The sequence below is a fragment of the Harpegnathos saltator genome, unplaced genomic scaffold (assembly GCF_003227715.2).
Source record: "Harpegnathos saltator strain DR-91 unplaced genomic scaffold, Hsal_v8.6 scaffold406, whole genome shotgun sequence".
NCBI lineage: Eukaryota > Metazoa > Arthropoda > Insecta > Hymenoptera > Formicidae > Harpegnathos > Harpegnathos saltator.
In genome coordinates this window covers 964,589-988,824 of record NW_020230213.1, presented here as the reverse complement: position 1 = coordinate 988,824, position 24,236 = coordinate 964,589, and the positions used below count along the sequence as shown (strand labels likewise).

Genomic DNA, 24,236 nt, shown 5'->3' with positions numbered 1-24,236 from the left:
CCGTTGAAACATCTGCTCCGCCTTCTTGCTCTATTATGATTATCTAGGAATCCCCACTTATTTTACTTTTTTATTTTAAAGTATATGGGCCTAGAATAGACGACACTGTGTAATTTAAAAAAAAATTAATATATGTTATTCGCTTTTAAAACTTTAAACGCGTTTTTCTCAAAATTACATTTTTAAAGTCGGTGAGCAAGATATTTTAAAAACTACAGTATCGATCACTCTGAAATTTTACATATTCATTTTAGATATAAATATCTCGTGATTGATCGATGGATTTATTTTTCCGAGAAATATTTTCTGTTTTACGACCAAAAAATAGGCAATTTTTTTGATAAAAATCAAAACATTAATTTGAAAGAGCTGCCATTTTGTTATAAATCAATATTTTGCAAAACCGAACGATTAATCACTAGCTATTATCATATGAAATCTGTTTGATTTTTTGATTTCGGATGATTAGGCTTTCAGTTACGTTGCTCACCGCACATTTACATTTTTTGAAAGGCACCTGCGGAGACTGGCTACTACGCGCTTATAAATTAAAATTTTGATTCAGAAAATTTTTTAGACATTCTTAAAATGTTACTTTTTTTCAAATGTATATATAAAAAATGTATTTATAAAAAATAATCTTTCAATTAAAAAGAAAATCATCAGAAATCTCATTTTTTTATTTGACTGTATATAATCATTTATACCTAAGTAGTAAGGGTTATAATGTATATAACCCTTAATACCATTTGCTGAAAAGTGGTTTCCAGGCAAAAATCAAGACTGGATTTTGAAAGAAGACAACGATCCAAAACATTGGAGTCGTCTTTGCTGCTAGTGGAAAGAAGAAAATAATATCGAAACATTAGACTGGCCGTCACAATCACCAGATGCAAATATCCTGTTGAAAATGTTCAGGGATTAATGAAGATGAAATTGCGTGGAAGAAAAATATACGTGGTGAAACAACTATCTTGACAATTGCGTTCGATATGGCGACATCTTTACCTCGACCTCGACAGCGTGCTGAAAAATTGATAGAAGGTATGCTCGGAAGATGTCGGGCAATAATTGACAATGGCGGTGATTGGATGACCTATTAATATAAAAGCGTCATAGTGCTGACTGAGCAGTACATACGTAATTTTTCTTATTTTTTATAATAAATAGCTCAAGAGTTATATCGGTCACGCTCTTAGTAAACAGACTGTAAATATACATGTAAATATATTTTCTACCGACTGTAAATATACATGTAAATGTATTTTTTACTGACTGTACATTCGATATAGCGCTAATCCGTTTCGGTCGAGTCAGCGTAATGGCAAGCGTAATGGCAAGCGTGGTAAAAACGTTATGAATAAAAGAGCAGCTTGAAGAAAAGTCTATTCGCGAAACTGCAGGCGAGACAATTGCGTGTAACGTAGAATGCTCTCTCGTTTTGCCCCTTCTGTGTTTTGTGTTCTCTCTCTCTCTCTCTCTCTCTCTCTCTCTCTCTCTCTCTCTCTGTTTTCTCTTTTCTTAAATATAATTACTTCTGCTTCTTTCGCTGCTGCTGTCCTGAGGCGTTGCCTCATTCTTATTCATACGACCCATTTACGGACAAACGCCTTAAAACGCGCGGCAGGGAGATAATTCTTACGCGACGTGAGATACGCTTTTCCTGCGTGTCCTGCGGCGGGACAAATGTCCTCTCCGAGCGGCGTTCGTCCGACTTTCATTCGCGTGAGCCGCGTTGTTGCACGTTGATTCGCGGTTTCCCCGATATCGAGCAATCTTCATCGGCGTAATTTTGCAACGATGGCGTGTGCGGCGTGTAACTAATTAAAAGTTACCTCGATATCCGACTGGGCTTTAACCACCGCGTCGGTGATCAATTCGCGCTCCTCGTCATCGTCGTTGATCGGCGCCGGTTCAGGGTGGCGAGCGAGAACGAGGAGGGCAGAAGGAAGGGAAGGAAGAGAATGAGCAGGAGAAGGAGGATGAGGAGTGAGAGTAGGGGGAGGAGGAGAAAGCGGCGGCTCACGCGAATAGTATATCCGCGAGAGAGAGAGAGAGAGAGAGGGAGAGAGAGAGAGAGAGAGAGAGAGAGAGAGAGAGAGAGAGAGAGAGAGAGAGAGAGCGCACGTTATATACAATTATCGCGTCGGCCGGCGATTCTGCGACCGGGCAATAATTATCGTGAGGACGATGCGCCATTTCTCACGCGGCCGTTTCGCCGACAGTTTCGTAGGCGTGCGTTTGACATTTACGAGCGCGCGCACGGTGGCCGCCGGCCACCGACTGCGGAAAACAACGCTCGCGGAATCCCATCCGTCCCATTCCACCTCACATCACCTTCTCCATCTCCCCACCCTTCCCCGCGGTCCTGCGGATCCGCGGACGGATTTGAACCGAATACGCGATGCGATTCTCCCCGGACCGCGAACAATTCAAATGCAGATGCGGCCGCTCTCCGGAGGGCGGAACGCGGGGAGAGGATGGGGGGGAGGGGGGACCTGAAATGTGACGTTACACCGGCTGTTTTCTTGTTCTCTCTCTCTCTCTCTCTCTCTCTCTCTCTCTTTATTTTTTTGTTTTCTTTCGCCGCTCCTGATAAACGATTGTCGCGTCGCACGCGCTCTCCGCGTTATATAAGCGTGAGACACGCAACTAGCAACGTCAGCGAGTTGCGTTCTATCGCGATGTTGTTTGAGCACATACAAAGCCGCCATACACGAGAGCGCGGCAGCGATCGATGTGTTTCACGTAGCCTCGTCTCGCACGGATGAAAGTCTCGCTCGAAGAAAGTCGGCGCGAGTTACAGGTCGCGGCGGGTAAATGCGATTATTTTACGGCCGCGCGGATGGCTGTGAAAAATTTACGGCCTGTCGATTCGTTCGCTATCGGCCGTTAAACGCGGCGCGGCGCGTGCGGAATTTTCGCGACAAAATGTGACCGCGACCGGCGTCAGACGCCGATGGATAATTCGCAACGAGCGCTGATTTGCGTTGCTAATAAAGCGACAACGGCGCGACTGCAGGATGCAATCGCGCAATTTCGACGTCCGCGTGTTCCCTCCTTCCCTCCCACACACACATACACGCTGTGCATCGGGGCGCAGAGACGTGGAAATTCCGTTCGCTCATCGCAACATTCTCCCCGCGGCCGAGGAAAAGAATCCTCCTCCTCCTCCGCCTCCGCCCCCTCCACCCCTCCGTCCTTCCCTCCTTCTCCTCCTCTCCTCCTCCTCCCCATCCTCCTCCTCCTCCTCCTCCTCCTCCTCCTCCTCCACCTCCTCCTCCTCCTCCTCCTCCTCCTCTTGTCGTGGCGATGGTGGCAAGACGCGCGTTCTCATGCAAATGGCGGCGTAAAAGCGCGCGTGCGGAAAGCTTGTGCACGCGCGAGAACTTAGATTGATTTTTACCGTGTCCCGTCGCCATCCTGCCCCCCCTTCCCGTCTCCTCCTACTCGGCATGACTTTGCGTGTTTTACCTCGCGCGCTTATTTACGCCGAGATCGACGCATTTTCTCGCACATCTGAAATTTACCGGAAGTTGCCTCCTTGTTGCTTCATTTACAATTCGTCGTATCTGCCATCCTTTTTTGAGTCGCCAATTCCGACTAACGCTTGCGTCCCGAGAGTTTCTTCCGCTCGCGGCAAGGATCACAGCGTGACTTGGTTTTAACGAAGGATGCGGGGCATTTTTTTACAGGGTAAGTCCGGGATAAATGGTTAATTGCTATAATTTTGTTAATATATGATAGGCGTCAGCGCTGATCGGTCAGTTGTGAGTTGGATGTACCACGAGTAAGTGTGTTTCATCCTGATGCACAGAAACACTGTTACTGTGAATAAATAAATATTTTATGTTTCTAATAACCTCCAAAATGTTTCACACGTCGGAAAAATACCTTGCGAATACGGTTTATTTGAATTATAGTATTAGCCCTGGGCTTAAACGCTTAAAAAACATTGTATTTGCATACTTAACCTCAAAATTCGTCACCGAGACTACGTTTCACATAGTATACGCATTTTTACGCAAACTCTCCAAAGGGATGGATGGTCCATCTTTTTCAGGGTTAGATGGGCAGCCTATTTAGCGAGAAATAGCAAGCAATGGATCGGATCGACATTTTTTTAGATATGTACAGGGTGAGGAAAAAATACCGAGACCCTGAAATATATCGGAAAATATAATTTTTATGAAAAAATGTTTCAAACAAAAGTTGTAGAGTTTCAAGTAACACATTACATAGCAATATCAATATAACCTTAAATAGCGTTGTCAAAGTCACGTGAAGGTCATCCTAACCTAAATTTCTTAAATGGAACCCCCTTTTCATTACATATTCCTGTAGCTTATCTCTCGAGGGCTTTCCGAAATACTAACTGAATGTTTTTTCGTTAAGTATTTTGCGAGTTACTTACTTAGACTTGTGTGTGTGCGTGCGTGTGCGCGTATGTGTGTGTGAGGTGCACCGTCGATTTTGCTATTTTCATTTTTGCGATAACCCTATTTCCAATTTTAACATTAAACTGGCTCATTGTCAGACTGTTAATAGCCAGCAATTTGAGCATTTATTATGAATGTAAATGCTCAAAAACATATAGTGGTATTTACGCACATTTAAATAAAAATATATATGTATGTATGTATGTACACACAAGTCGTGGGCGCGCGTACACACACACACACACGCACAAAAGAAGTGTAAATCCGACCATGCAACTTTCACGCGGTATACCTTGGGTAATGCTAATGCCGGCGGTACTGCAACATTTAAATCTTGTAATTTAAAAAATATCTAACGAAAAAACATTTAGTTATAGTGTTTTGGGAAGCCCTCGAGAGATAAGCTACAGGAATATGTAATGAAAAATAGGAGGTCCATTTAAGAAATTTAAGATGACCTTCATGTGACCTTGACAACGCTATTCAAAATCATACTGATATTGCTATATAATGCGTTACTTGAAACCCTACAACTTTTGTCTGAAACATTTTTTTTATAAAAATTATATTTTTCGATATATTTTGGGATCCCGTTATTTTTTCCTCACCCTGTATATATCTATTCGACTGTCATTTTTCTCTGGTACATAACATTAAATGACAAACTTGTTAACACCGATCGGTCAATCGAAGTTGAGTATATCACGAATAGGTGTGTTTCTTCCTGATATACAAAAACACTGTTATTATGAGTAAATTAATGTTTTATGTTTCTATTAACCTCCAAAATGTTTCACACATCGGAATAATATCTCGCGAATACGGTTTATTTTGAATTATAACATTAGACCTGGGCTTAAACGACTAAAAAACATCGTATTTAATTTAAAAATTTATTATCGAGTTGACGTATGCCCAACTATCCCTGGACCTATCTGACCATCTATCCTTCACAGAATATTTTTAATATTTCATTATTATTGACGTCTCATGAATTTTTTTTCACAAAAACTCTTCTGTACCTTAAACATTATCCTCTACTGAATGTGTTGATATGTTGTTGACCATTTATTGCATTAATACAGAGGTGTTATTTGCAATTTAAAAAACTATGTCCATCTATCCCGGACTTACCCTAACGAGTAATGACTGCATGTGCAGGAGATGCAGGTGCAATGTTGTTCGACAAATAATTAATCGTATGCTTAATCATTGTTTCTTATTTACGTTCAACGTATTTTCGCACTGATTCGTACGCGCGCGCCTCGTCACGCTAAATTGCTTTTCCTCCCTCTCGCGAAATCGACTAGAGCCTCTCACGGCAAGACAGAGAGAAAGAGGGATAGAGAGATAGATAGATAGATAGAGAGAGAGAGAGAGAGAGAGAGAGAGAGAGAGAGAGAGAGAGAGAGAAGCGAAATACACGTGAAACGCGAAATCTAACTCGATACAAAATTCTGTGGCGCGTGTAATCGCGGCGCAAACGTATTATCCTTGCGAGCGTTAATATTCCTTTCCATCTTTGCAAAGTTCGCGGGCGCGCCAACTCGGGCAGCAGGATAAAACTTGCGACGCCGACGGTCGTCGCGAGAGTAACTTTCTTCGCTTGTCGAGGAGACGGAACTTGGGCACCAGTGGGTTCCTTCACCGCGTCTTCCGACGCTGATGACGATAGCGATGACGATGACCGCTCACCCGTGGAAATCATAATCTCGAGATTGGAAATTCGCACTCGCGTCGAATGATCCTGCGCGCTCATAAGCGGAGCGTACGTGGAAACTTCGTTCGGCGCATCGCGATAATTAATATCCGCTGCCGTGGTCGGGATGAAATCGTCCCGGCAAGATCGCTTCGGATCACTAAAGCGACAGATGTAATAACCGCGAGAGAGAATAGCGGCGAACGCGCGAAACATTCCGATTTATTTATCCCCGCCGTGAAAAGTCCCCTCACAGGCGGGCGTGACACCGCGAAAGTCGCCGTTCGCGAAATCATTCCGCAGCGATCACGCAAAGAAACATTTACCCGCGACGGGGGTGACGGCTAACGCGAAATCGATACTCGCGGAGACTCGCGAGAAAGAGAGAGAGAGAGAGAGAGAGAGAGAGAGAGAGAGAGAGAGAGAGAGAGAGAGAGGGAGAACGAGCGCGAGCGTGATATATCGCGTGTTTCAGGCACGCCGAAATGTGTCCTCATGCCGCGACGGTGGCGGCCATTAAGCTATCCGTGTTATCGTGCGCCTCTCGTATGCAAACCTCTATGCAGTCTATGCGCTATGCAATCGTGGGCTGCGAAGGGAGGAGCGGCGGGAAGGTGGCCGAATAGACGAGCGACGGCGGCTTGCGTAAAATCGAGCGGGATGAAGCCGGCGGCGCGCTTAGGAGGGCGAGGAATAGAACGGCAGAGAGAGAGAGAGAGTGAGGGGGGGAGTGATGCGGGGGTGGCACTAATGAGACTCATCCTTGCGCCCGGAATATATGCAACACTTTATGCGCCGATGAGAGGATACAAACAACGAGTTTTCTTTCCAGAAGCGTCTCGCTCTCTTGCATGTCGACTGACTATCCCGTTAGCGTTATCCTTTGACGACATTCTCTCTCTCTCTCTCTCTTTCTCTCTCTCTCTCTCTCTCGGAACGTCGCATTGTCTCTTTGGTGAATTTGCATCCTCGCTATCGCGAAGTGCTTCTTCGTCGTCGCGACTCGGCAAGCATCTTCTGCGAGCGTCTCCTTCGCGGGCATCGATGTCGAGAGAAAGAAAGACGCGTGGGCGTTGTAGCTGGAAGATTCCAGACCACGCATTTCGAATACGGCGCGTTGGAATGAAGGTCGAGTACTTGGAATTAAATTAATCGTTTAAAATCGCGCTGGCGCTCGTCATATTGCACGCTATTAAGGGATTAAACGGACGCTCGGGGGTTGAGCGGTTGCTGGCAGTTAACGTTCGCAGGCCGAGTGCCTCATTCGAGATGACTTCCCGTGGCTACCCCTCGAGTCGCCCTCGGCGAATTTCTTTCTCCGACGAAATTCCAGACCGTCGTCGTCGTCGTCGCCGTCGCCGCCGGCTAGCGGCCGACGTCGTTTCGTGCGTCCGTCGCGATGAAACGACGGGGCGGAAGATCCGATGAGTCAGACGGAATCGCATGAAAAGGGAAAAGGTCGTCGGGAGATTACGCATCCTTCCAACGGGTCAATCGATAGGATTTTGCCCGGTTTTACGACGCTTTATACGTGCACCATCGTCTCGGAGCCAGAATGATCCTTGGCCCTTTCGCCTTCCCTCCCCTCCTCTCTCCCCCCACTCTCTCTCCCTCCTCCCTCCCCCTCCCTCTCGTGCCCTCTCCCCTTAACTGTCCCAATCTTTCTTTTTCTCCCTTCTCTCCCCTCTCCCCCTCTCTCTCCCTTCTCCCCCCCTCTCTCTCTCTCCTGCTCCGCTAGAATATCACCCGCCATTCTCTCTTCTCGCTAATTAGATTCTCTTTAGATCCTATTTAGCGCCTACGTATACGTGAGCAAGAGGAAGGACCTCTGCAAAAAGGGTCGATTTTTTGCCCGTTTTTCGGTCCTCGATTTTGGAATCGAATTTTATACCAAAAGATAGTTCATGATGAGACATTAATTATAGAAAAGTTTTACGTTGAGCATACGATTAGTTTCAAAGATGTAGAGGGTCAAAGTGGTCACTACCTACTAAGAAAGTATGACACTAATAACGCTTTATCGCACGAATTTTTGCAAAATTCATTATCTACAGCTTCTTTGAGTTACTAATTATGAATCTGATGTCAGATTTTAAAAATTCAAGATGGCAGGTGCAACATGGCGGACACATATAGTGAAACAATCATTTACTTTTATTGGAACTGTTACGTTGTGGTTTTTTTGGCTAACTGATTGCAAATTTTTTATTAGGTTTTTGAAAGTAATGTTTTCAACGACAATTTTTGAGTGGAAGAAGTATTTTTTTATTGTTTTTTCATAAAAAATATCAAATTCAAATTGATACGTTACATGACGCATAAAGGATAAACATAAAAGATGACGTGATAGTTTTATTTGTTATATTTAGAAGCTTATTTTGCCTTCAATGGCTGGATAATCTTTTCATCTTGCCTTCACTGGCTGGATAATTTTTTCATCTTGCCTTCACTGGCTGGATAACATTTTTATCTTGCCTTCATTGGCTGGACAACTTTTTCATCTTGCCTACACTGAAGGTGAATGTAAATCTGATAGAAAATTCGCAATTAGCTAGCTGAAAAAGCCACATCAAAACAGTCCTAATAAAAGTAAATAATTGTTTCACTATTTGTGTCCGCTATATTACACCCGCCATCTTGAATTTTTTTAATCTGACATCGAAGTCGTAATAAGCAACTCAAAGAACCTATAGATACTGAATTTCGCAAAAATTTGTGCGATGAAACGTTATTAGTGTCAAACTTCCTTAGTAGGTAGTGACCACTTTGACCCTCTATATCTCTGAAACCAATCGTATGCTCAATGTAAAACTTTTTTGTGATTAATGTCTTATCATGAGCTATCATTTCGCATAAAATTTAATTTAAAAGTCGGGGATTGAAAAACGGGCACTTTTGGCGGAGGTTCTTTTCCGCAGAGATGATCTTAACGCCGCTTAAAGCTAACTCGCGGGAAACTCAACAACGCCGTACGCGAGAATCCTTCGTTTTGAAACGATTTTCCGTTATTGCCCCCCCCCTTGCGCGCGCCAAAACTCGTTTTTTTGCTGTTTTCTCACGATGTAATCAGTCGGAAGAATATTTTCTGAAGAAAATTTCATCAACTCCGTCTTTGTTTCGGTGTGTTTTCCTCGGAAATTCCCCGGAACGCTCACGAGCGGACTCGTCTGACCAAGCGCGGTTTGTACCACTTGCGGCGCGAACCACTCGTTCTGACCGCAATTACGGATATACTACTTAAGCAGAGTAGCGCCCGGCCGTAACGTGTGTTGACCTCGGTTACTTAAATTGGCTACTTTCATTTGCAATGCGATCGAACGCTTCTTTTCTCGTTATTCTCTTAATAGAATCGTGATCCTTGCTAAGGGCGCGTGTTGCTGCTGGCAGCTCGACGGAACAGTCCAACGTATTCTCGGAGTTCCAATTTTTTTTTACATTTTCTCCGTTAGATGTTATACATAATTATTAGATTATAATAATAATTATTACAATCTAATAATTATATACATATACGATTATACACAATAATTATAGAGAAGAAGGTGGCCTTCCATTCATATTCTATTCCATTTTGTACGATAACTCTATCAGTAATCAATATTTTAAATCGAGAACTGAACGATTACATTTGTCAAAGTGTCGTTTAGTCGTTGTTTAGTCGATTATAGAATCAAATTTACGTAATGTTTATTATTTGGGATGTTGTTTATAAAACTATGACAACACAGCATAATGGATTGGCGAGTGGTAATGGAATGGGGTGGTAATGTGGCCTCCCACTAAAATTGATACAAAAAAATGATTTTATTCAAAATAATATAAAGTGTTTAGTTAGGCAATTATACAGGGTGTATAAAAAGTACTCTCTGACGACGAAATATCTCGAAAACTAAGCATTTTAGAAAAAAATGTTTCAGACAAAAGTTGTATGGTTTTAAGGGAGACACAAAACAAGCATATCATTTTGCTTACAGATGGCGTCACTTTCGAGATATTCACTGATCATTGCTTTTTTAACATGGAAACCACAATTTTTTATTATATCGTCTTTTTCTACTGATTAATTTTAACAAATTTTGTCTGAAATATTTTTTTCTAAAATGCTTAGTTTTCGAGATATTTCGCCGTCCTGATACTTTTTATACCCTGAATATTTATTCAGATTTAATTCTTAGAAGGGGAATAATAATGAATATAACTGCGCGAATTTTTAATGTGGATATTGACTTACTCGTTAGGAAATACAATCCGCTAGAAAGAACATAAGTGCAACAGTGGACTATAAATTAGAATGGACTTATCGAATAATTATTTTGGTATATAAACCTCGACAAAAAGAGACAGTACTTGTCAGCTTTGTATAACTTGAAAGATGTACAGCCGAATAAAATGTCAAGTAGCAAACAAAATACTCAATTGTACATATATTCGTGTGATGATCCGCTCAAGTTTAAAAATAATGAGGAAACATCGTCCAATTAAATGCTAGAGTGTACCTCGAGAAACATTTTGGAATGTTCAAGAGTAAAAATGCGTTATAAAAAATGCCAGCCATTGTACGTTGATATATTAGCGTCATTGCGCTAACGGTGGCAACAATTCTAAACAAATGATTCCACAAGTGATGATTCCACAATAACTGGAATTCGTTAGCTAATAACGGATATGTCGAGAGCGGCCGTAATACTTACAAGGGCCACAATACCAAAAAATTTCTCCTCTGTAGTAGAAATAATAATTATATATTGTTTATATATTTAAAGGTAGTAGAGCACATTCGTATATCATAAAAAAAATCATGAAAACACTTTAAATATTAAAAGTCATCTTACATCGACTTACTGCGGCGAAATGTTAAAAATTGGACCTGTACGTCGCTTGCGAAATACGATAAATCACACGGCTGATAAGCGCGCGAAAGGCCGCGACGGCGTGGCGCGGCGCGGCGCGGCGGTAGCGTATCCTTTCGCGAGATACGTATAAATCCTGCAAAGTTGAAAATCAACCGCTGACTCTGACGTATGGTTTTTTTCACCACAGGTGGAGGAGATCCGCGAGATGATAGATAGGATCCAGACGAATGTGGAAGATGTGAAGAAAAAGCACAGCGCCATTCTCTCCGCGCCGCAGACCGACGAGAGTGAGTCTAATTTATCACCTTATATTACTTATATTACTTTTCACACGCGAGCGTGCACACATTCTCGCGCGCGGATAGCAACGAGCTCGCTCACGTGCCGCGGTAGAAAAAGCCGGTGATGAAACGCTTATTTTCGGAATATTCGCTCGCTCGCGCGAGCGGCGGCCAGTTCGGGGGATGAAATTAAATGATAACCAGCTTGTTCAAATATTAGCACGTCGCGTGTGCCAACACCGATGCATCTGTTTGCCTCGCGTGTTTATTTATCGAAGGTTCAAATTGCCATAGCTTCGGTGTGAGTTGAAATCTCGATAATGTGGTCGCGCGAAAATAATCTCGCTCTCGCGTTCCTGACAATGGAAACGCGATGTACGAGTAAACTCCGTCGTATTTACAGCATCGCGCGGGAGCCGAGCTCGTTGCTCTCGTACGGAGCAAGGATCTTCATTAGTCACGCGTTGTTAATTGTCTCGTTAACGTCAGCGTCCATCATTTCGGACATCGATCGGAAAGAAGGAAGACGCTAGAGGCAGCATTATTCGGCTCGATCTCGTCGGGCGCGAATCAACGGGCGCTTTGTTCCCGGTTAACCGCTAATCCTCCGCGGGCCCATCCTCTCTCTCCGGGGAGAGAGAGAGAGAGAGAGAGAGAGAGAGAGAGAGAGAGAGAGAGAGAGTCTTGCTCAGAGTCAAATTCAAATTTGCTCACTGTACATAATTCAGCAACTTTATCCGTCTTCCAGAGCTCGGTTTACCCGACATTGGCGCGTTTTCAAGCTGCTTTGGCCCGTTCGCCTTGCCAACATATATCCCGCTCATCCTCGAACGCTGGTTCTGAATATTTCATTCAGCCGCACGCGTGCGTTACCCGGAAAGGCGCGAAAGGCTCTTGAGGCCGAGTGCGCGCGAAGCGCCGAGTCGAAATCTGATATTCCGCGGCGCGCGACATTTTATTATTGGCGCATCGATGATTTTCTTTTTTTTTTTGGCAATGCGATTACCTCGAATCGGCGCTCCCGCTCAGTTGCGCGCGTGCGCAGCGAAGTCCAGGTTTTATCGAATTTTTCGCTTCGCCCCCCCTTCCCTTCCTTTCCCGGCGAAAAGGGAAAATTTCGAGTACGATCCGAAAAGAGTAGGAGAACAGAAAAGGATCGTTCACGGCTGTCGAAAATGTTTCGCGCTCGAGCGGTCGAGAGAGAGAGAGAGAGAGAGAGAGAGAGAGAGGGAGAGAGAGAGAGGGAGAGGAATCATCCAAAGGATGAAAGCTCCGTCGCGCGCGTGAAATCACGCCTCGCAAAAAGCCGCTCGAGGAAAAGCGGCGTGGGAAGCGAGTTTCGGCGCGACGCGATGAGATAATCGAGCTTCGATATTTCGCGCGCGCTGCCGAATTCAATAGCGGGGAATGCAATGCGGGGGATCGGTTAAATTTGAAAAGTGGTCGCCGGGCCAGCAACGTGCTGCAGCGGCGTTGCGCGGTTAGGGGGCGGCGGAAGGGTGAAGCGAGGGTGACTGGGTGGCGGCTGGGTGGCGCGAGGGTGAGCGGGGAGTCCGGTAGTAATCGTCCTTGTCCCGGTTGCCGTTGTAGCTACCAGGTCGGGTTAGGTTGTCATCCCTTACACCTTCATCCCTCGGCACGGCGAGCTCGCGTATGCGCGCACGCGCGTACGTGCGTGTGTCGGGACTCGGTTGCCACTTCCAACTCTTTGTTTATGAATCGAGCGCCAGCGCCTGTCGCGAATTAATCGTTAATGGCACTTCCGCGAAACGTCGCTTCTCGCATCGTTCCTCGGCGAGGCAAGCTGCAGGTTATCGCAGCCCTCGAGAGTTGGAGGGAGTAGCGAGAGAGAGAGAGAGAGAGAGAGAGAGAGAGAGAGAGAGAGAGAGAGAGAGAGAGAGAGAGAGAGAGAGAGAGAGAGAGAGAGAGAGAGAGAGAGAGAGAGAGAGAGAGAGATATGGGTGGATAAGGTAAGTCCGGGATAGATGGCCATAGGGGATAGATGGTCAATTGTTATAATTTTGTTAATATATGCTAGGCGTCAGCGCTGATCGGTCAGTTGTGAGTTGGATGTACCATGAGTAAGTGTGTTTTATCCTGATGCACAGAAACACTATTACTGTGAATAAATAAATGTTCTGTGTTTCTAATAACCTCCAAAATATTTCACACGTCGGAAAAATACTTCGCGAATACGGTTTATTTTGAGTTACAAAGTTAGACCTGGGCTTGAACGATTAAAAAACATCGTATTTTCATATTTAATTTCGACATTCGTTACCGAGACTACGTTTCACGCGATATACGCATTTTTACGCGACTCTCCAAACGGGAATAGATGGTCCATTTTTCAGTTAGATGGGCAGCCTACTTAGCGAGAAATAGCAAGCAATGGAAATCGGATCGACATTTTCTAGATACATATATATATATATGCCAGGAATTCTCCACAGATTTGTAAATCAGGAGGAGAATGTAGAAAACGTACAAATATTTTTTGCAATATTTGCCAGAAAAGTATATGCAACGAATGTTTTGAAAACTTCCATAACTCATTATAAGTTTTGAGATATATTTTGTCAAGAGTTCCAACATTCATCTGAATCATGGACATCTCGGCGACCTCAAAAACATATGAAATAAGTACCCACACACATAGTTCGCAATGAAGTATGATTCTCGTGGCACTCGGACGCCATATTGTATTCGCCATTTTGCAAAGTTGAAAACGGATCCAAGATTCGTGTTCAGCAACTTCAAAAACATAAGAAATGACTATTCACACATATAAATCGCAATAAAGTATGATTTTCGCCATATTTGGACGCCATATTGCATCCGTCATCTTAAAAATCAGTTGAAAAATAGAATCAATAATCATTGTTTATCCTTCAAGTAGTCAAACTCTGTCAATTCAATTGTCCCTGACAGCTCTGGACAAAATTTTTCCAAGTTCTCCACGGTGAAAAGCTCATGGTCGATGAAAAGAATGCTTGTCAACTTTGAGCCGCCATATTTAATTATCAGTTGATAATTCCAAAATTATGACTCCAGATTCTGATAGATCAGGTTTTTTTTCCTTTACGTGGGAAAGCATATTTTGTTATTAGTTTTCATGTGATCTTATCACTTTTCTGAGCCAAAAACCAATCGACTATAAAATGTCCGCTTGGGAAGTAATGGGTTAACGCGCCGCGACAAAGGGATTAAGCAATACTCGCTTCGAGAACATTGGCCGCTAATTCCTATCGGTAGCGCGCAACCTTGCGCGCCGCCGCCGGCGAATTCCGCGGCGCGCAAGCTTCAAGCCCGCTTTCAATCGCACTACGCGCGCTACGCTACGTTACGCTACGTTACGCTGCGCTACGTCACGCTACGCGCGCGATCTTACACACCCCGTGACCTCGTCGGAGCAGCAGCCAACGGCACCGCGTCGCGGCGTTATGCGTCGCGCGTCACTCTACTATTGCTTGAAACGGACGTCGGCTATTTCCATAGGCATCCCCTCGCGCTCCTCTGGCCGGCTGAGAAGTTTTGACGGCGACGTGGCTAAGCCCTAGATATGTCAAAGAGGTTTCCCCGTCGTCTCCCCATTCTATCGTACCGTGTGTACGTGCAAACGCTCACGTGTCTGGATTCTTATGTTCATCGCGGCGGCTGCAGCTCGCAAACGGCGGAAGGGAAGGCCGTTCCGTGCGCGGAGGAAAACGGTTTTATCGGGTTAACAAAAGACCAGTAACCGCAACGAGTGGTTTGTTAATGTGGGACAGCGAATGACTCCGTTGTGGTAACAAATAATTAAATAATTAACTTATGATTTCTTGCTCCAGCTAACAATTTTGTAACGGGAACAAATGGTATTGTTACGTTAGTCCGACGAATCATAAATTTTTGATCTGTACGGCGGTGCGGAATTTGAGTAAAGGTTAGAAATTGTGTATGAGCGAGTCAGTTGTACCTCTTCAACTCTTCTTCACCAACGTGTAATATACAGGGTGTCCCGTTTTAAAGTTTCCACTAAAATATCTCCTTAGGAAAGCATTTAAGCAAAAAATATTTCAGACAAAAGTTGCTTAGTTTGAAGGGGGACATAAGCGATATCATTTTGTTTACAGATGGCGCCATTTTCGAGATATTCACTGATCATCAATTTTCTTAAATGGAAATTTCAATTTTTTATTACATCATCTTTTTCTACCAATTAATTCGGACAACTTTTGTCTGAAAAATTTTTTTACGTGCCTAATATTTTTTGAGATATTTAAGGAAAACGTTTTTAATATTTAGCTTACGATATATCGCTAACTGTTTGTCGAAGGAAAAATGGGTGCTAGAAATTTTTACTCTATTTGATGTCAAGAATATATTGTTATAAAAACACCCTGACTATCGTTAATTTGATAATTATGACACTTCCAGAAGTTGATAAGTTAACAAAAGTTAGGGCACTATTATAGCAATATATATACGTATATTCTTGAAACTAAATAAAGTGTAAAAATATATTCTTGAATCTATATTCTTGAAATATTCTTGAAACTAAATAAAGTGTAAAAGTCTAATACTGTTTTTTCTTTCGACAAATAGTTAGCGAGATATCGTAAGTTAAAAGTTTAAAAAATTGTCAAATCTTTCTTAAATATCTCAAAGAATTTTAGGTAAATACAAAAATGTTTCAGACAAAAATTGTTCAAATTAATTGGTAGAAAAAGATAATATAATAATAAAAATAATAAAAAATTGGGATTCCCATTTAAAAAAATTGATGATCGGTAAATATTTTTAAAGTGCCGCCATCTGTGAACAAAACGATATCGCTGTCTTATACTTATACCCTCTTCGAACGACTTTTGTGTGAAACATTTTTTTCCTAAATGCTTTCCTAAAAAGATGTTTTAGAGACTTTAAAATGAGACACCCTGTATAGCAAAATGCGTGAAATACTTGACTCATATTCAATGTTACACTAACGCGTATCATAATTACCAGATACTTCAAATATAGCTCCATTACATCTAATCAAACATTAATAGAGAAGGGTTAGCAAAATAATAATTCTGTGTATGCGCGTGTTTTGCAGGAATTCGGAGAAAGAAATAAAGCAACGCATTCTTATGTTAATCTCTATTTCTAGCACGACATATTATATAAAATTAATAAACTATAAGATAACTATGAGATAAGGTTAAGTAAGGTTAAGTAAGTAAGGGGGATATACATACAAAGACGTACTGCAAACGTACTTTTATCGATAAAAAGTCTGCAAAAGTGGTTTGTAGCTATTTAAAAAAGCTTATAGATCACTTTCAGAGATTCTTTTATCTATATATATGAGAGTTTAGAATATAGACCACAGTAGAATTACGTACACCTGTATACAGGGTGTATGTTCGGGATCTTTTGGAAACGAAAAATTGTTTTAGGTAATCAGGTCAAGCTGAGATGAAAAGTCGTGTACTATTTTGCAAAAATCGCAATAGTCATTAAGTTAGTAATGATTGAAAATTATGATTATATCCAGAGGATCTTTTCATTGATAACTTGAAAATTTGCGTACTTATTTGCAAAATGGTAAAAGACTTTTTTGTTCAGAACGACCTAATCTGCAATTATACGTCGGTTATTATGTCTAAATATGAATATATTGAACTTTGAATCCTGAAACTTGAACCTGTCGTTAGACATAATAGCCGTCATGTATTGGTCATATATGGTCAATGACGTATGAGGTCTGACGTTGTCGTGGTGAAAGACGACACCCTTTTAGCGATTTATTAATTCTGGACGTTTCGTGCGGATTGCTTGGTTCAATTTCGTCAATTGCGAACAGTATATAGTTGAATCAGTCGTTTTGCCTGACGGTAACAGTTCGTAATAGATGACACTCTTGAAATCCCACCATACGGAGAGCATTATTTTCTTCGGTTGCAATCCCGCCTTCGAGGTTGTTTGCGGTGGCTCGCTGCTGTGCCCCCATCTTTTACGCGTTACATTATCGTAAACGACCCATTTCTCTCGTCACCCGTCAACATTCGTTTCAAAAGTGGGTCGTCTTGGCATTTCCGTAGCGAATCGCAGATGGATATGCGTGTAGTCAAGTTAGCCTCGGTTAATTGATGCGGCACCTGAACATTAAGCCGAGAAACGTATCCCAGCTGGCGCAAATGTTTTTCTACGCTTGTGTGGGATATATTCAATGTCGTGGCAATCTCTCGTATCGGTTGGGATGGATGTACTTCGATTATAGCCTTAATGTCACTTGAATTAATCTCGGTCGGGCGACCGGAGCGGGACGCATCATTGACGTCGAAATCTCCAGAACGGAAATTGGCATACCACTTTTGGCATACGCGTTCTGTTAAAGCATCATCTCCATACACACGGCATATCTTTTTATGAGCATTCGCAGTTCGTTTGCCTTTTTTAAAATAATAGAGCAAAATGTGACGATAATGCACGTTATTTATTTCCCAGTTCACAGCTACGCAGCACACACAATACTGATGTTAGCCAAACCAAATACAGCACAACATAAACAGTGAAACATAACCTTTCAAATGTGTATTCGATTTGCACGATAGCGCTGAGAAAAGAAAAGCGAATCCGCATGAAACTTACACTGAAACAAAAACCGAACGAACTTATTTGCCAATCCAATAATTGTAGATAGATCAGGTCATTCTGAACAAAAAGTTTTTTACATTTTGCAAATAAGTACACAAATTTTCAAATTATCAATTAAAAGAGCCTCTGGATATAATCATTTTCAATCATTAATAACTTTATGACTATTGCGATTTTTGCAAAACAGTACGTGACTTTTCTTCGCAGTTTAATCTGATTAAATCTTCACAATTTTTCGTTTATAAAAGATCCCGGACACCCTATATATTACGCTATTACTTTGCTACTCCTTTTACTAGAAGTTGTACGTCCAACAAACATATGATTTGCATCTCCAGCGATGTATACTCGTTAAAATTACAAATAACGAAAAATGATTTATCGCGGTAACCGTTTGATTTGTTCCCCGTACAATTGCCAAACAGTAATTATCAGACGTTCAGTTGTTATGACAACAGAAGTCTTTTTCTCAGTGTGGCGGACTTGTGCGGAACAACGGCAGGGAAATGGGAACGCGCGAAGATAAGACGAAGCGCGGATAAACCGCGAGATAACTCCAACTCGTCGTCGCGACACCGTCGACGACGATGTCCTTTATCACGATTTATAGTTTTAGACGCGCGGGGAAAGCGCTAATCTTTTTTTATTAAAGCGCGTCTGTGTCGCGTTGTGGGTGGATGTAGCCGCGAGGAGGAGGAGGAGGAGGAGGAGAGTTTCTTCGCAATGAGGACGAGGTGGGATTACGGCCGGACGAGAGGCATTACGGAAGCTGCGCCGTCGTTGGGAAGTCGCGAGTACTGCGAAACGTATATTCCCGAGGAAGCCCTTATCTTTTATCCTTATTTTTATCTACCCTCTTATCTTCCACCTTTACTTACGCTGCCTATTCCGAAGCGATACGCGCGTCCTCTGCGCATTCAGAGTCTGCGAGCGCATATTCGCGGCGCGTTGGCGTGTTGGAATTTGCACGTACATGTCGTACTTGTACGTAGGCTGCTGGAAAAGTTTCTGCAATCTAGTACTTGCAGTTCTACCGCCATCGTTCTGTTACTATCATACCCGCAAAATCAGACGTTTCTAAGCTATAATTCAGTTGACAGTTTGTACCCAGTCTACTAGTTTTGTTTGCACAGTATTTTAAAAGAAGTTCTTTTGTGAGAGAAAATGGAAATTTCGCGTGAGAATTTTCGGGCAATGATTTTTTTACGATTACAAATGTAGCCTAACTCCGAAACAAAATGCATCGGTCGACTTCATTTGGCTTTTGGAGATGAAGCACCATCCAATAGGACTGTTCATAATTGGTCTGCCGAATTCCACAGCGGCAGACGCACTTTTCTTAGTGACGAGTTTCGTGCAGGTTGTTCACCCACGTCTGTTGTTGCCACTAATGTTGCAGCTGGTTCGAGCGAATGCATATGGATTTTACGAAAGTCTCATTGCCTATTTTCTCATAATACCGCCACCACGATAAAGATTTCTAATAAATGAATTAGAAATTACTTACCATTGTATTGTAGACTGCACCAATTTTTGTCGAGAGGTAATCAATATTGCTGTTACTCATATACAGGGTGTGGCAAAAGTACCGGACCGGTGAAATATCTCGAAAACAAGATATTTTCGAACAAAATGTTTCATACAAAAGTTGTAGGGTTTTAAAAAATGCATCAAACGCCGATATTTATTTGACGTTGAGCATAAGCTTGGAGGGGCTCTCAAGTTTAGGTTGAATTTTTTAAATAGAATATTAATTTTTCATCGTATATTCTTGTAGCTTACCTCGGGAGCTTTTCAAAACACTATAAGAAAATTATTTTTCGTTAAGTATTTCTCGGCAGACCCAGCGTGGACGCACCTTTCTTACTGACGATTTTCGTGAAGGTCGTCCATCCACGTCTGTTGTTGCCACTAATGTTGATGCTGTGCGTGAAATGATTGGGCGAGATCAGCATGTGACATATCGCGAGATTCAGACAGACGGGCATTGACACGAAAGCAATTCACACGATTTTACATGGTCACTTGAACGTACGGAAACTTTGCAGTCGTTGGATTCCACACAATTTGACCGAAGCTCAAAAATAGGCTCGTGTGAAATGGTGCAAAGAAATGCTGAAGAAATTCAACCGAGGTCGGTCAAATTTGGTCTACAACATCGTTATTGGAGACGAAACGTAGATCTATTCGTACGAGCCCGAAAGTAAACAACAATCCACTGTTTGGATGTTTCAAAACGAGCTGAAACCAAGAAAAGTTGTTCGTTCACGCAGTGCTGCTAAGCAAATGATTGCATGTTTCTTCGGTTATACCGGACATGTATCAACCGTGGCTTTAGAAGATCGAAGGACTGTAAATGCTGATTGGTATACAATAATTTGTTTGCCAGAAGTCATCAATGAATTGCGTAGAACAAACCGAAATCGTCGCATCATTCTTCATCGTGACAACGCTAGCTGTCACTCATCACGTGAAACCGTTGATTTTTTATCCAGTAAAAATGTCGAATTGATGACTCGTTGTCCGTATTCATCTGATTTATCACCTAATGACTTCTTATTCCCAAACATCAAACATAAGATGCGTGGTGAGCGATTTGTGTCGCCTGAACCAGCTGTTGAAGCATTCCGAACACTGGTTTCTGAGGTTACAGCCTCAGAGTGGAAAGATTGCTTCGAAAATTCGTTCGAGCGTATGCAAAGTGTATCGATCTTAAAGGCGAATACTTTGAAAAACAATAAAGCCATTTACCGAATTTTACATGCTTTCTTTTCCATATCGTTTGCAGAAACTTTTCCAGCAGCTTACGTATGTCGGTCGAACGAAAACACGTCGATCACGTTACGATTGGGGATTATGGGTATTAAATTCTCGTTACGGGAATCGCGCGATGCGGGGGGCGCTCTTTTCGAGACGTCGCGCGGTACTGCTTTTGCGCGCTGGCGGTGGATGAAATTAATAATAATAACGATAGCAATAATAATAATAATAATTATCACTTTTATGTACCTCGTTGCATATTTTCCTCAGAGAGAGAGAGAGAGAGAGAGAGAGAGAGAGAGAATATTACCGAATACACATCGAATGCTCCTCACCGCGCCAGCGGGCTCTCATCGACCGGAAAAATCTTCGCGGAGAAATTTCGGCCGCGCATTCGTTTAGGACTCGAGATGTTTCACGCTCACGTGAACGAGATGAGGATAATCTAGCCTCGTGCACGTCGACATTGTTGCCGCTCGCGGCTCCCAGAAAAGCAGGTTAAACGCTTTTAGAAACTGTGTCGCGCGCCGAATGCTTCGTCAGAGACGCGCGCGCGGATTATGGCGATAATGACGATGCCGGAACAGCCGGCATCGGCGTTACGTATTTGGCGTGGTCGGTTCGATAATCGATCGCTCCCACGTCACTTGAGCGCTGCACAAAAGGTAGAGAGAGAGAGAGAGAGAGAGAGAGAGAGAGAGAGAGAGAGGGAGAGAGAGGGAGAGAGCATCCGCGAAACAATCGTCGTTGCTGTTCTCTCCGCGCCAGCTCGCAGACGGAACTTTGCTATAATAACGCGGGAATTATTCGCACGTTCGAATCGCGCCGCGCATTTCCGCATGGCCTGACGGCAATATTCGTTAAACACACAGCCTATAATGTCGCGCATTATTCCCGGCCAACGGTCACTTTAATTAGCTCATCTCTCTCTCTCTCTCTCTCTCTCTCTCTCTCTCTCTCTCTCTCTCTCTCTCTCTCTTTCTCCCTCTCCGTCGCTCGTTTTCGTCAGCCAGGCACTCGCCGATTAATCTCTGGAGGCACGAGACCGTATTTTTAACGCCGGAATTTTGTCGAGCGTATCTCGCGATGCTCGAGCTCGAATTCGCAGCGCCGATCATTTTCCTGCGCGTGACAGTTACACCGGAAAGCGCGTGTCACGCGTGAGATATGTCGGAAAAATAACAGCGCTGCTCGGCGTAATTCCGCGCACGGAGATATTATTGTGTTTCCATTCGCAAGAATCAGACGCGAGAGCTGCGCTCACACGTGCTTTAAATCGTATTTATGGTGTCCGTTACATTACGGGACGTATTAGATATTAAATTTAGTTTTCGCCGTTTTTGCTTGAAAAACGCTTTTACCTTGATAAGTGAGTGAATTAAGTGGGAAACCTGTCTATGGACCAAAAAGTAGGCTATTTTCACGAACTTTTTTCCCAGAAACTAAACGGACGATTGATTTCAAACCTGATACCAATAATAATATACAGGGTGTTCCATTTAAAAAAATGCATCTCGATAATTCTTCAATGAAGCATTTTCTGCAAAAATATTTCGGATAAAAGTTGTATGATTTCAAGGGGGACATGAAACAACTATTTTGTTTACAAATGGCACCACTTTCGAGATATTCACTGATCATTACTTTTCTTAAATGGAAATCCCAATTTTTTATTACACCTTCTTTTTCTATCGATTAATTTAAACAACTTTTGTCTGAAATTTTTTTATTTGTCTAATATTTTTTGAAATATTTAAGGAAAACTTGATAACTTTTTCAATATTTAACTCATGATATTTCGCTAATTATTTGTCGGAAAAAAAAGTGGTACTAGATATTTTTGCTCTATTTAATCTCAAGAATATATTGTTATAATAGCGCCCTGACTTTTGTTAACTTACTAACTTTTGGAAATTTAAAAATCATCAAATTAACAAAAGTCAGGGCGCTATTATAACAATATATTCTTGAGACCAAGTTTTGTGAGTGACCATTGAAAGACCATTGAGTGAGATCATTTTTCAATAATTCTAAGGCATTTAAAAATTTCAAAAATCGCTATAAAAATCGACAGTTTTACGTTAAAAATAAATATAAAAAATTAATATTTTTTTAATTTCGCTAGTTCACACGGTAGAAAGGCATGTTTCGAATATGTAACTACATGTTGAAGTCGATCGGTTCGTTAGTTTGTCTCAAATCGTGGGAGCCAGTTAAAAGAAAGTCATTTCGAAAAAAAAAACACGTTTAAAGTTTCATGTACTATTCAATCATATTTCTAATAATCATATAAATTTCAGCTTAATTGGCAATTCTAGGTCCATATAATGAATTCTCCTCGACTTCGTGAAACTCTTTTTTACATTCCAAGGTTTCATGGGATTATTTCTACAGCTAATTGTACGACGAAATGTTGAAAAACCCAGTAAGCGCTCTGAGTTTGACTTGTGCGCCGCTTCGAATAATAGGTTGAAACTTCCGTAATTTTCTGAATTTTTCGATACGGATTTTAGAATGCATTCTTAACAATATGTATTTTCAGAAAATGTGATAAAAAATCAATTTTTTTATTCTACAGGCAGGTTTCTTTCTCCCTTAATATACATCAATCAAAATATTTTCCATCGTTTTCTATTGTCTTTCCCATCTTACTGGCAAAAGTTTAATTCCGCGGTGATAAGACGAGCTGTCTTTTGAAACAAGCCATTCATCCACCCATTTTCGGACTTTTTCGTAACTGCAAGAGTGTGCATCGACGAGCGCGCGTTGCATCGATCGGAAAAGGTGGTAATCCGATGGGACCAAGTCTAGAGAATAGGCCGGCTGCGGGAGAACTTCCTATTCGAACTCCAACAATGTTTCTTTTATGGTTCTTACAACATGTGGTTGCCATGCAAAAGAATCCCCTTGCGTCGATTACCGGCTACTGATGACTTTTTTCGCATCAATTTATCGTTCAACTGGTACAATTCTTGCTGGTAGCGGTAAGCTATGACTGTGTCGTTCGGTTGCGGTAGTTCATAATAAAGCATGTCTTCTTGGTCCCGCAAAATATATAGAGTGATGCCTTGTGATCGAAAATATTACGTTTTGGTATCGGTGTGCCGATTGTTGGTCGAGGCCCATGATTTTCTCCGCTTGGGGTTATTGAAATAAATCCACTTTTCATCGCCAGTCACAATGCGCCATGAAACAATTTTTTTTCAGTCTGGCAAGCAAGGAAGTCGCAATGGACAAACGATTCAAGATGGCATTCTCGGGCAACTCATGCGGCAGCCATCTTCCTTTCTTTCGGATTCTTCCCATGGCGCGTAAACGCTTAGAGACAGCTGTTGGAGTAATATTTACCACTATTGACAATTCTTTGAGTGTTTGAGTTGGATTTTCATCCAATAATGCATGCAAATCGGTGTCTTCAAACTTTTTCCGCTGTCTGGAGCATTCTTTGTCTTTCACATTGAAATCACCACGTCTGAATTGTTTGAACCGCTCTTCTACATGTTCTTTCTAGCGGAGCTTGTTCACCACAAGTTTCAGAGATCAATCGATGCGCTTCGGCTGCAGTTCTCTTTAGATCAAA

At 42.2% G+C, this 24,236-nt stretch overlaps 1 protein-coding gene across 7 annotated transcripts in view; it reads left to right on the top strand.

Annotated features, from left to right (window-relative positions):
- The window catches only part of Syx1A (syntaxin 1A), a 176,914-nt gene that overhangs the window by 23,412 nt on the left and 129,266 nt on the right, over positions 1 to 24,236 (top strand). For all 7 annotated transcript variants that reach the window (XM_025301242.1, XM_025301244.1, XM_025301243.1 and 4 more), the window contains exon 3: positions 11,179 to 11,278. In XM_025301242.1, coding sequence (XP_025157027.1) covers positions 11,179 to 11,278 — 100 coding nt within the window. The remainder of the gene's footprint in view (positions 1 to 11,178; positions 11,279 to 24,236) is intronic.